At 42.7% G+C, this 13,342-nt stretch overlaps 2 protein-coding genes across 4 annotated transcripts; both read right to left on the bottom strand.

Moving 5' to 3' along the window:
* Positions 1-973: 973 nt before the first annotated feature.
* On the bottom strand, positions 974-4,671 carry gcshb (glycine cleavage system protein H (aminomethyl carrier), b). The gene is made up of 5 exons (XM_040201753.2): positions 4,185-4,671; positions 3,206-3,285; positions 1,860-1,923; positions 1,508-1,639; positions 974-1,380 (listed from the first exon to the last, which is right to left on the bottom strand). The coding sequence occupies exons 1-5, from the start codon at positions 4,324-4,326 to the stop codon at positions 1,283-1,285; spliced, it is 516 nt and encodes a 171-aa protein (XP_040057687.1). The 5' UTR covers positions 4,327-4,671; the 3' UTR covers positions 974-1,282.
* An 865-nt stretch (positions 4,672-5,536) lies between these two features.
* kars1 (lysyl-tRNA synthetase 1) lies at positions 5,537-12,638 on the bottom strand. Of its 3 annotated transcripts, none has more exons than XM_040201707.2 (15): positions 12,357-12,638; positions 11,406-11,573; positions 11,028-11,172; positions 10,762-10,927; positions 10,581-10,674; positions 10,219-10,405; positions 9,306-9,431; positions 9,004-9,123; positions 8,682-8,844; positions 7,071-7,244; positions 6,839-6,924; positions 6,672-6,757; positions 6,459-6,585; positions 6,188-6,331; positions 5,537-5,951 (listed from the first exon to the last, which is right to left on the bottom strand). In XM_040201707.2, exons 2-15 carry the CDS (start codon positions 11,543-11,545, stop codon positions 5,880-5,882), a joined length of 1,830 nt encoding a protein of 609 aa, XP_040057641.2. In that variant the 5' UTR covers positions 11,546-11,573; positions 12,357-12,638; the 3' UTR covers positions 5,537-5,879. The 3 variants fall into 3 exon arrangements, with proteins under 3 accessions (XP_040057641.2, XP_077940924.1, XP_040057649.2); XM_078084798.1 differs by lacking the exon at positions 12,357-12,638 and adding an exon at positions 12,035-12,082; XM_040201715.2 differs by lacking the exon at positions 11,406-11,573.
* Between the last annotated feature and the right edge of the window lie 704 nt (positions 12,639-13,342).

The following is a 13,342-nucleotide window of genomic DNA, read 5'->3' as shown; positions in this document are numbered from 1 at the left end:
TCTCAAAACCCATCCATGAAGCAATGATATATAGTGAACAAACTTGTATTATGTGATTTGATTGATGACGAGATGCAGAAAACATTCCTTTGCATGTTAATTAAGAGCATGAATCAGAAGAGGACAGCACTGACATGGGGTGACAAATTGCTTTTGTGCGGCACACTACTGCCGGGGCCATAGTTTATTCAAAGTTATTGAGATTTAATGATAAAGCTCATGGCACAAGATGTAATAAAGGTCATCTGCAAGATGAGAGAATGTTTACTCATTTCTTACTAATCTCATGAGACATTTTTCTGTTTGCTTTGTTCATGCTCGTGCCTGTCCGAAATAAGTATCTTCAAGAGTCATTCAATAAGACATTCAAAAAGATAATTATAAGCTACTAAATTGAGTTTAAGAAAAAAACAACATTTAATTGGTTGTTATATGCTTCTGTTTTTGTTATTTGGGGCAAGGTTTCAGGTGGAGACAAGTCAAGCTGGATTGTACTCAAATAGGTCCTTCTCTTTAGGGACAAAGTTATGAAGGCAATTTGTACAAAAAGTAAAAATATCTGTCTTACAGTATTTCCCTCAAAATGTTATGAAATTACTGGAAATACTTTTTCCAGTAATACTCAATTTGAGCAAATTACTGCTCTTGTTTTTTGTTCACTGGTTCATTAATCATTGAACAACTGCAACCTCTGCCATTCTTCACACAGGGCAAAGGTCCTGGTGTGTGGAGCTCTATCGGGCAGAAAGAAGCAGCACAATGTGAACACGTCCACAGCTCGTCAGAAACTCTGCACGACCTTCTGCTGAAGCTGAAGTTGCATTGTTCTTCTCTGCGAGTTTGTGTCATCGTGACACCAAAGGGATCTCAACACAATGCTTCAACTTTAGAGTTGGAAGTAGGTTTTCAGACAAGGGGGGGAAATATAAATATAAAATTAGATAATATAGAAAAATTAAAGAATCACACGGGAGAGAGGACCAAACTTTATTAAATGAATGTGACAAAGCTCTTACAATCACTTTTTTCCACGTTTGTGCACATGTACCGATACATTAGAAACAAGCGTAGCCACAGATCTGGAGATTAAGAGCCCTTTTGTTGGGCTGGTGGCCAAACAGATCCTAACCTTAGGAGGTTACTGAGAATTTATTTTTCATTATTTTGATAACACAAATTTCAGTACCAAAATAAATAATTTTCGCACAAGATGTTAGTAATCCTGCCTACTAATCTTTGATTGCAGTTACATTATAAAAACAGCAGAGTGGAGTTTATCCATTTATTCTTCAAGTGACTTAATAAATGTATCATATGCAGCTTGATCCATGAGGCCGTCGAGTTCTGCAGGCTGTTCCATCGTCATCTTGATAAGCCACCCTGAAAAGATTTTTTTTTTTAATGCGCTCATGAACCCGTTCTAGTTTGCCAACTTTTCAGCTATCTTGGCAACAAATGTGCTGAGAGAAATGTTCTAGAGCAGAAAGACCGCCTGCGAGACGCTTACCCTCCTCATAACAGGCTTTATTCACAAGTCCAGGATTGTCTGCCAGCGCTGTGTTGATTTCAGTCACTTCGCCTGCCAGGGGTGAGTACAGCTCACTGGCCGCCTTTACGCTTTCCAAGGCCCCAAACTCCTCTACCACCCACACACACACACACACACACACACACACACACACACACACACACACACACACACACACACACACACACACACACACACACACACACACACACACACACACACACACACACACACACACACACACACACACACACACACACACACACACACGTCTCATCTCTGCATCTCTGCAATTACTTTCAGAAATGTGCCGTGTATTTAAGGTTCTTACCCAACTGTTCAAGTCTTTGGCCAACTTCAGGGAGTCCACAGTACACCACGTCACCTAATGCCTCCTAACATGATAGAACAATATTTTTATTAAAAAAAAAGAAGAGAAGTATGTAAAGGGAGTAAAAAATAAGTAAACCAAGAAAGTCTTGCATACCATTCTGCACTGTAAAACAGCATTAGGCTGTTTCCACAAAGATGCGAATGGGTCGCAAATACACAGCTGAGCATTGTAGCTATTTAGCAAATATCACTCGACAACCTGTGTAATTTCTAACAAAGAGCAGCGAATCGCATTCAGCGTGATCAATACTTTTGAAGCAGAGAGACTGGGATGGCGATTCTTAAATATGCCGTCACAGACTGATACATTCTACTTGGCCATCGGAAATGAACTGGGAAGTAGCACAGCTGATTGGGGAATTGGAAGCTTTTGCACTCAAATATGGTGAGTAGCGCAACGTACTCTACTCGGTGATGGGAATGTGCTGGGATTAATCTGTCTGAGCACGGCTCCCCCCACAAAAATAAACTTAAAAAGAGTCAAAATGTTCTCTTTAGAGACGTTTCTGGCTTTAACAGCAAGCCGTCTAAGATAAGGAAGCTATTAAAAGACTGCAGAATTGTCGAGGATTCAGCTAACTTGAAAGCTTTAAAAGAACTGCAGAACACTGACGTGGACATTTTTATACTTTTAGCTTCATATTTTCAATACCCACAAAAACTACTAGTAGCCTGAAGCTTTCCTTGCTCATTTGCTCCATAGGCTGCAGACGTTTTTTATTCAAAGTCCAGCAAAAAAGATAAAAGTTCAACACGCCATCACATTTCTGCTCAAAGTTCATATAACAAAGTACAATAAAGTCCACACTGCTGAGAAATAATCACATTCACAGTAGTTTAAAACCACAGTTTTATTAACGCAATTGTGATACGAGGGCAAATGAATATGAACTGAGGCAGATATACACCACATTGTGGACCCGTCTGAAAACATTCCCTTTGATATTAAGCTTATCTACCAGAGTATCTGAGAACATCAGAGCTGCCGCAGCGAGCCGGTCTTGACAAATAATTCCTTCCTCAGATATTACATTTGCAGTGACAGCAGACAGCCGTCATTTAGAGTTTTGAACGTCCTTGATTTTCTGCACAATCAATTGACTCAAATAATCGTCATAAAGCAGTAGATAAGTTTCTTGTAGTACATTTGCTGCAGTTGAGGACGAAGGGCAGTTCTGAACTGCAGCCATCAGAGTAGCACTATCTTTGCTAGATTGCCCTCTGTGAAACTGTGAACCGATTGTGTCATAAACCAAAGATTATTAACACGACTCAACAACCTACCTGAGCATAATTGCTAATACCAACGGTGACGGTTCCACTCTCCACTCGCACCCACTCGTGCTTTTCTGTAAACTTTAGGGCTGCAGAGAGAACAAAGGGAATCATTTAGCGTCGGACAGCACCTTTCAAACCCAACGCAAAACTACCAATAGCATGTGTGACATACATGTGTGAGGAGCAAAGTGAAGGCAAAGAGAATCTTACTGTACTATGGACAAAAGAGGAAGGGAGGGTCCTTTCTTATCTAACAACATGTTTAACTTCCAATGGGGCAATCGAAAAAAAATGTACATGCCTAAATTCTCATAGTTTGGGTTCCTGCCCATCGGCCCATTTTGATAGATAACTAGTTGTTATCTGGATCGTTCTGCAATCAGCAAGTAAAAGTCGTGTAAGTCGCTTTGGATAAAAGTGTCAGCTAAATGACCTGTAATGTAATGTAATGTAAAATAAAATATGGAGTAAGTATGCTTTTATCCTACCCTCCTGCTGTCATCTTCACAATACCCTGGGGCAAGAATCACAATGCCTCAACAATTTCTCTTGGCATCCGACCATGCACACAAAGACAGGTTACAACCAGATTGAACTGTACAAGACAGTAACCAGTAAACCCCCAACCGGTACCGGTCCGCGGCCCGGTGGTTGGGGGACCTCTAACTTAGTGCACAACACAGAGCAAATTCGAGGGTCGGGATTTGGCTGCCCCCCCCCCCCAACAAAAACAAAAAAAAACTCAACACGCGGCTGCTAAGTCCTCTCGTGCTTGACAGCAACTTCCGAGTTAAAACAACAACAACAACAACAACAACAACTTGTCTCCTCCGGTCCGAGAGGAAGCAACAAACTGCGTGAGTTGTTTTGCACCATTACGGACGCAACGTTACAGGAATGTGCGACCGGCGCAGCCCGCGTGTTAGTACGTAACATCCCGGCTCTGCTGGTGCGCTTCGTTTATGTATTTGTGTTGTTTATTTACCTGCGGACAGCACCGAGGTCGTGCCGTGCGCCCTCGTGCAGTCGCCGCTCCACGGCAACAGAGTCCGCGCGGCCGAGCGGAGCTGAGGAGGTCTGCGAGGAAAGTTTGCAGAGAGGCACCGCAGAGCCACTCGCATCGCCATCTTCTGTCAGTGTGTGCGTGCGTGGGTGTGCGTGCGTACGTCCGGCCTCGGGTGCACTTGCGTTTGACGCGGGAGCGCGCACCATCCGGGAAGTTCAGCTCGGGTTAAAACGCGACTTTTGGGTCTCACGTCCCCCCCCCCGGTGATCAAAGGAGGGGAACACACCGCCGGGGGGCGAGTTCACAGCTCAGGCCTCTTACAAGTAAAGCTTTTGCAATCAAAAAGATTTGAGGAGCAGGACAAAATGGCTACTTAAAGTACAAACATAAAAGAGGTGCCCTTTTCAGACCGTTTAATTGTAATACTGAATCATTATAAATGCATTTACATCGGAGAATGTTAATGTTGTGGGTGCTCGAGGTATACCCAAGAAATGTATACAAATAGTTTTATTATGAGATGATCCATGTTTTTTATGTAGAATCTAGATGTGTAAAGAAGCTGTCAAATAAAGGTTCCTTCTGAAATCTAGTGACAGAGAAAATAATTTGAAGAAAATCTTAATCAGTATGACAAAACTTTAGTACAGTAATTGAGCAATTTCTCCCTTGCAAAAAGATTGCTTTGAAAACACAATGGTGAGACATTACCTTGCTTCAAATACTTGAATACAATTTCGAGGCTGATGCCAAAGGCAATGAATTCATGCAAGTACTGGAGTAAAATGTGATGTTCTCAGACTCCCTTAAGGGTTGTTCAGCCTTTAGTGCAGATTTGGGTTTAGGGATCGGATTGGGAAATACTGCGGGGCGCAAAATAATGGGCTCAGTTACTTTCAAATAAACAGAACAGTAATTGTGGGAAATAAAATCATTGCAACATGAAATTTGACAATACACATGAGATATGTGTAGTTTTTTTTAAATAAGCATCTCTCATTACATTTAAAAATTAAAGTTTCATAAGCCGAACGAAAACCAACTTGTTTGCCAGCATTTTATTACGATTGTGTGCTTTATTTTCTTGCATCTCTCACGATGTTGTAATGTTGGTGCTTTTTCCTCCCAAGCACTAAATAAGTCTTTAATTCATGTAGATGATTATTCAAATATTGTTTCTCATGTACAGAACAGAACAGACTGGTTATCGTTGATGCTACTTTTGGATTCTGTGAGCCTTAAACCCACCAATATAATCATATTCTGTAAACTTCTAAAATGCATTGATGTTGTAGTGTAAACTGACCAAAAACACCACGAGACAAAACGACAACTATTCATTCAGACTTTATTTTGTCAGCCATGTTTTAATTTCTGGGCAGAGGAATATTGACTTGGTGTTCGGCCCAAGAAGTCTCAGAACTTTCTCATACAAGCAGACCTGATAAAACAGACAAACATCTTGAGCTTTAACATGTTGTGTATCTACTCTGCCAGAATTAAGCATACTGTGAAATATCTCAATCATTTAAAAAATATTTCAGGTTTACATAACAGCAGATCACACATGACTGACATTGATAAAACAAAAGAACCTGCCGGCCCCACTGGTGACCACGGGGGGGGGGGGGAGGCTCCTCCCCCACAGAGCCGATAGTAGGAGCCGTCGCGGCGTTAGACGGAGGTGCCCTCTGTAGGCGCCGCCTTGTTGTCGTCAGGCTTCATAGCTGGGAAGAGCAGCACCTCCTGCAAGAGGAGAAAACGGTCACCTTACGAGGTTTAAACTCCTACAGCTCCCACGTCCTGTCTGACAGATGTTGGCAGCTCAAGTTCTGTAGACGTCATCTCTTTAACGCCTTGTTCTTTGTATCCCTTCTATCACAGGTTTTTCCGTCCGAGCAGAGCCTCGTGTGTGCTGTATTTTTTTTGTGTTGTGGTGCTGAAAATGACTGCCGGCGTCATGATTCACTCGATAGCTTTACCTTGATGTTGTTGGAGTCGGTGAGGAACATGGCGAGGCGATCGATGCCCATCCCCCAGCCGGCAGTTGGTGGCAGTCCATATTCAAGAGCTGTGCAGAAGGTCTCATCAATGAACATGGCCTCATCGTCGCCCTCTGCCTTCGCCTGAAAGGGAGCCACCGCAAAAATGTTTACCACGAATCATCATATTTACTCACGCTGTAACCATACAGAGCTTGAACTTCCAAAGAATAAGTAGGAAAAATATATATATTTATACTTCTATACACACCATTGCCTGCTGCTCAAAAAGCTCCCTCTGTCTAATTGGATCATTCAACTCAGTGTAAGCATTGCAGACTTCCTTCTTCATCACAAAGAGCTCAAAGCGCTCCGTGAGGCCTTTCTGTGTTCTGTGCCTGTAAAAGATGAGAAAGGGTCACTATGAACCGGAGCATTAGAACTTGATACAGTGGTTTTGAGGTTGAAACAAGGCGCTTCTCACCCTTTTGCTAAGGGACTCATGATTTGAGGGTGTTCACAGATGAATGTGGGGTTGATACAGGTGACCTCAAGGAAATCTCCAACCAACTGTAAGGGGGGAAATGTCTTAGTAAAGACCTCATGCTCAAAGAAGACCACTACAGATGCCGATGTTCATGGAGGGAGCACCTTGTCGAGGAGGCGGGCCGTGGTTCTGGGTTGTGGACACTCGACTCCTTTCTGTGCACACAGGTTGTCAAAGAACTTGCGCGTCTCTGAAGAGTGTAAGAGAAACATGAAGGGAAATCTGCTGTTAGAATGAAAACATTTGAAATATAGAAGCATTTTTATTAATGACAGAGAAGGAGGATGTCACAGAAACAAAGGTTTCTCTCACAGTGGTCGTTTTACAGACTCTCACCGTCGCTGTCGTAGCTGTCGGTGGGAGGGAACTTCACTCCCATGACCTTCTCCAGGTCTTGTGTCATGCTCACTCTCCTGAATGGCGGTGTGAAGTCAATCTCCTGTGCCGGCCCCTCTGGACCTTCAGGGTGATACGTCACCTTGTATCCTCCAGTGATGTGCTTCACCATTCCTGAAGCAAAGAGGGCAGCGTTGAGTTAACTAGCGCAGTTTTCATTTTTGTTCAGAGGAAACCTTCCTGTGACACATCTGAGAAGACGGAAAGGAAACGGTGCCCTATCACCAGAGGTGTCAAAAGTATTCACATTCATTACTAAAGTCTTAAAAAGACTCCTGTAGAAGTTGAAGTATCGACTCAAGCTTTTTACTTAAGTATAAGTATAAAAAGTACTGGTTACAAAACTACTTAAAGTATAAAAGTAATTAAGAAATTCCATTAAGGACAAAATATTAATGCGTAACCTCGCTCACACAACATGTCAGTCCGTTACAATGTGATCAGAAAGTGCCTGCAGATCACGTGACCTGTCGTTGGGATGGTGGAAACATGGCGATATTCCCGTCATGGGGGGGGGGGGGGGTTGTTCTGACTTTCTACGGGGTGGGGGTCGCACCCCTGTTTATAATGATGGGAAACACTGAACTGGCAGCGGTCGGTTATCAAAACATTGGCCAAATAACCCGTATGTTCAGGCTTCATGAGCAAATACAGAATCCCTTTGTGTTCATTTCCAAAGCCGCATTAAGACACACATCACTTTATTTAATACGCTGCTTGCAAGTCGCTGTGTTGTGCCAGACTGTCAATAAAACATTTAGGACAAACCCACGGTCATGAAGATACACATTTAACGTTACATGGACTCTGCGTGAGGAAGAGGGTCCATGTTGCTAAATACCAACTTTCCACCGACCACTTTTCCCACCCGGTGTCGCTCCGATCTGCCGGAGCATCGCGGAGAAAACCAATCGGGTGTCTGGATGCTAAATGTTTATACTTCTCATCCAACCACAATCACATTCACTGTCCGGATAGCGCGATTTATCTAGATGTTTTTTTTTTTGTGTTCGTGTTTTTGAACTGCGAAAAGCCGGAAGTAACAAGACTGTTTTTAAAATGTAAGGAGTAGAAAGTGCAGATATTTGCGTGAAAATGTAAGGAGTAGAAGTAAACTCCAGTAAAGTATAAATACCAAAAATGTCTACTTAAGTACAGTAACGAAGTATTTGTACTTCTTTACTTGACACCTCTGCCCATCACATATATAAAATGGCTCATCATTTGAAAAGCTGATTATTGGCTTCATAGTTGAAGCACATTTTTTGTAACCCAAATAGACAATTTACTGTCAGGAGACAAATAAGAACAACAAATATGTCATATGAGCAGACCGCTTCATGCTTTGAGTTTCATTTAACTGAAAGCTAGGATGAGAAAGGAGAGAATGCCATGGCGACGACTATTATCGCATGTCGAAGGCAAACCAAACAAGTCAGATCTTAACAAGACAGATGAATTTCTGGCTAATCAACATCTTGGATGTTTTTCATTCGTATGTCAGCTTGTTAAACCATTTCTCACTATGCCAGCTAACTATGTTTTGCTTACCTGAGAGTAGCTTCTCTGTGATCTCCATCAAATCGTGGTAATCGGCATACGCCATGTAGAACTCGCAGGTGGTGAACTCTGGATTGTGAGTAAGATCGATGCCTTCATTCCTGAACTGACGACCAATCTCATACACTCGGTCCAGTCCGCCAACCACGAGCATCTGAGTGAAAAGTTTGATATGCAGAATTAATATTCTGACATGAGGTTAAGGTCTACAATGAAAGAAGGTAATTTTCAGAACAAATTAACATATATGGAAGTAAATAATTAGTGAGACGGAGGGTTCCTGAAAGTGATGAAGACATGAAGAGCAGATTACCTTGTGGTAGAGCTCCGGTGCGATTCGCATGAACAGGTTCATGTCCAGCTCATTGTGGTGAGTAACAAACGGACGAGCCACTGCTCCACCGGGAATAATGTTCATCATAGGGGTCTCGATCTAAAGTAACAGCAAACGCGTTTAGGCAAGGCTACAATGATTCTACGTTCCTTAAATCTGGAACAAATCTACAAACTATTGAGTCTTTAGCTCATAGAAAGATAAAATACAATTTAAATTCATTAGTTGTGTGACAATGTCCAATTTGATGTCATAATAAAACTACAGATGGCAACTCTTACCTCCAAAAATCCCAGCTGGTCCAGGAAACTGCGCAGGTATGTGATGATTTTGGAGCGAGTTATGAACTTTTGCCTCACGTAGTCATTGAGAATCAGATCCAAATAGCGCTGGCGGAAACGTGTTTCCTTTGACAGAAAGATTACACAGTGGTGCAAAAAATGCTTAATCGTTGGTCATTACTAAGCCTGTCGCGATGATCAATATATTGACGTACTTTATTATTTGCGGTGCTGGGATATATTATATTCATTTGACATATCGGCTGGAACGGTGCGCCTTTCCGGTGAACATTTTCTCGAACCCTACCGCATCGCACCAAGCCCGACGCTTTCGCAATTCATTTTGGTGCAACAATCGCACAACAAAAAGTAGTTATCTTGACCTCTTCATTGCCGTTGTCTTGACTGGTGACCTCGTCCTCTCCCTTTCAACACAGGCCGTTACGAGCAAGTTCAGTATTCTAACATAAGTTTAAACAATGAGAAATCTTGGTTTTTCACTTGTAAAAAAAAAAGAGAAAATAATTCAATTAAAATTATAGCAGAGGTGAATTTGGAATTATTTTAAAATAACACCTCGTTCAAATCTTCTTTCTCCGTAGAGACCAGAAAGAAGAATCTCGTGTTCTAATCTGACCGTTTGTGAAAAAGCCACAAACCTTTCAGGTTGCACGAGATAAACAGGAATCTTTAAGCACATCGTAATAATCAAATGTTGTCGTTTATGAGAACTTCTAACATTAATTATCGCTTTACTCCCCTGTCTGTTTCCCAGTATTGCATGTGCAATAGAGGATTTACTTGGAATCATATCACTCCATGTGCAAGTCACTAAACTGCCTCCTCTTCCGGTAGCAACAGTCGGTGTCATTGGTCGTTCACTAAATTGGTGTCTAATCACAATGGGCATTACCTTGTCTTTGAGGCCAAAGTGGAGGTGGGGCAACATGTGCAAACATGGCGATAGCAGGGTCATCTCGATGGGAATGATGCTCAATTCTCCTTTTTTTGTCTTCCCTGGGTTGCCGCGGACACCGATAATATCGCCACGACGCAGTTTGTTGTTGATTGCCGCAAAGGCCTCTTCAGACTTGTAGGTCCTGACACAGTTGGAAGAAATATGCAGAAATGAAATCCTTGGAGGCTTAATCTTCTGAGAGGTTTTATATATTTTCTTCTTTCTGTTTAACTTAAACACTCTGTGCAGCTCTTCATCGGTCTGCAGTCATGATGCCTATAACATTATATATTTTGACCACAGCTATCATTCCGTACTTTGAGTTTGCCATGACTTGCAACTTGACGCCTTCTCCTCGCAGGTCGTAGAAAATGAGCTTGGCACCAGAAGCCCTCTTGGCATGAACGCGGCCTGTAAGTCAAATGACATGATCAATAGGGCATCTACTGCTGGCAAAATGGAAAATAGTAATGTACGATCTCAAACCACTCCTGGTACCTGAGACATTGAGAACAACGTCCGCCAGCTGATCTCCAGGCTGCAGGTTACTGTATTTCTCGATGAACCCCGTGAGCGAGAGGTCGACGTGATACTTGTGGGGGTACGGGTCCTCCGCGGTGCCCTTCAGTTCCTGGATGGCCTGGGTGCGGATCTTGTAGTATTGCTATGGGAGAGGGGAAAATATTATATTATACAAAAAGATAAAAACGTTTAGTAATAAAAATGTAAAATTCAGGTTTATAGTCAACACAGAAGAATCTCACATTTGGGTCGAGCGTCTCCTCATCCAATGCACAGGCATTTTGCGCTCCTTGGTCGTTGGATTCTTTCTTTTGGTCCAACTGCTCTTTGATCTTGGCTTCTTTTTCGGCCACCTTCTTGTCGGCTTTCATTCGTCTCTTCAGCTCACTGATGAGAAAGAGGAAACAAAGACAAGACATAAAGACATAAAACCGCTTGGATGTTCAAACGGTTTAACATGTAGGAGGACACATACATATAATTTCCAACATAACACTGTACGTTTACGCCAGTTAACCAATAACGGAGACAAACGCAAACGCAGAAAGGGAAAGGGGATCACATTGTCTCTGATGACAAAAGGTTGGTCGTGTTTCTCATTGGAATGGAAATCCACCAACCTTTTGTCACCTCTCCAACGGATCCCGTAAATATGAGCCGAGACTGCTTCTGCACACGGGGCAGCACATTTTAACCACTGCCCCCTGACCCCACAGGCCTGGCACAGCTGCTGCCCGGCTGCCCTGACCAGACACAGCATGCTGAGCTGCGGCGGTCAGCGGACAGACCTGAGGACACACACACACACACACACACACACACACACACACACACACACACACACACACACAGAACACAGGCGGTCTGTGGCCGGAGACGCGGTGTGTACAACTGTGGAGAGACACGGACCTTCGCCAGAGCACAAATATAGAGACAAAGGAGGTAAAAACAGTTGGGGAAGTGGGAAGGAAAGCTGAAGACGACACTATATTTTAATTCAGATTAGTTTTCCTTTCCCTTTTAGCTGGGGCGTGTCACAGAAAGTAAATGTGTGACTGCCAGAGAGTAAAGTCAACGAAGGACAACACGGTTAACGTTAGCATAGTTTTAATTGAGCATTGTCGGGATGGTTTTGTACCCTTAGCATACAACAACAAAGTGCTCTGCCCGAGTCAAATTATTCAATATATTCTACGTTAAGATTAATAGCGAACGCAAGGGAAATATAGCAAACGATTTCACGACAGACATGAGGAGAACGTTTCTTGATTCTGTGGATCTTGTAGTTTTACCGATTAGAAAAGGTCACTATGGTGATAGGCTTCCGCGCATTTCCAGGACTACAAGTCCCAGATACAGTTACCGAACTGAACCCTGGGATGTGTAGGCATTCACTGTGTCAGAAGCGTGGACGTAACCCTCACTTGGGTATCACGTTGTTACCTGATGCAACACTCAATGGTATTTCACAGCCAAGTTGAAACGGTCAAAACTGCTGAACAACAACATAATCGCTATAATTGCCACCACGCGAAGAGTTAACACGTAACGGAAGAAAACTATAAGCTCACTTTTTGCTGAGTTTCTCTCCGTCCGGCGTCGTTACGTCGGCCATGTTGAAGCTGCTGCGCGCTGAGAGAGCAAATCACGTGAACGCGTCGCAAAAACGCGAGAACTTGAAGTTGCGTTTGTGTTTCGTTGACTGTCGGAAATCAGTAAACGCAACACAGAGAGAGAGACACATAAACTGCAATAGAATTCAAACATATCGACATTACCACGAATAGAATGTCTTGTGGTATGGAGGTTGTAATTTGTTTGTGTCCAGATCCAGGTACCCGGATACAATATATATATATATATTTTTGTATGTGGGTCCTCTCCGGTTACTGTGGCGTCCCCCCTCGCTCCAAAGACATGGAGGTCAGCTTTTTTGGTGACTCTATGGCCGTCGGGTGTGTAAATGTGACAGAAAGGTTCAGGGTGTACCCGGTCTCTTGCCTGATGTTAACTGGGATTGACCCCCCCCCGAGAATAAGTGGTGTAGAAGATGATTGACTGACCCTTCTTAAGTGCCGTAATGTATCAAGTGGGCAATTCATGTGGCTATTAAGGCCTTATGCAGTAAAAATGTGTCACAACTTAAAATCCAACACAAACCGAAGAGTTTCTCAGCTCTAATGATTGACAACAGACTACTTTACTTTTTCTTTTGTCTGTGTGAGGCAAAGTACAGGAGGGCAAAGCAAAAACAGAATTGATTGGTTGTTGATCAGAATTAGATGACTTCTTTCAAAACATTTTTTGATGCATTCCCAAAGTTGTTTTTTTTGGCATTTAGCACAAGAACAGTCAATGGGATAACACTTCAAGAATATAGATTAGAAAGAGTTGTAGACAAGCTGTAACAAAGTGGGTGAATTTGATCAGCTCAGAGCACATATGAGCGTGTCAGAGCAGGTGCTTCTGCACAGTATCAACTAAAATATTTCTACACATATTTCTGAATCCATACATGCTCATCATATAGCCATGCATGTGCATAACTTACACCAAA

The sequence above is a fragment of the Gasterosteus aculeatus genome, chromosome 12 (genome assembly GCF_964276395.1).
Source record: "Gasterosteus aculeatus chromosome 12, fGasAcu3.hap1.1, whole genome shotgun sequence".
In the NCBI taxonomy this organism is placed as follows: domain Eukaryota; kingdom Metazoa; phylum Chordata; class Actinopteri; order Perciformes; family Gasterosteidae; genus Gasterosteus; species Gasterosteus aculeatus.
Note: the sequence above shows the minus strand (reverse complement) of the source record. Positions and strands in the feature narration are given on the sequence as shown.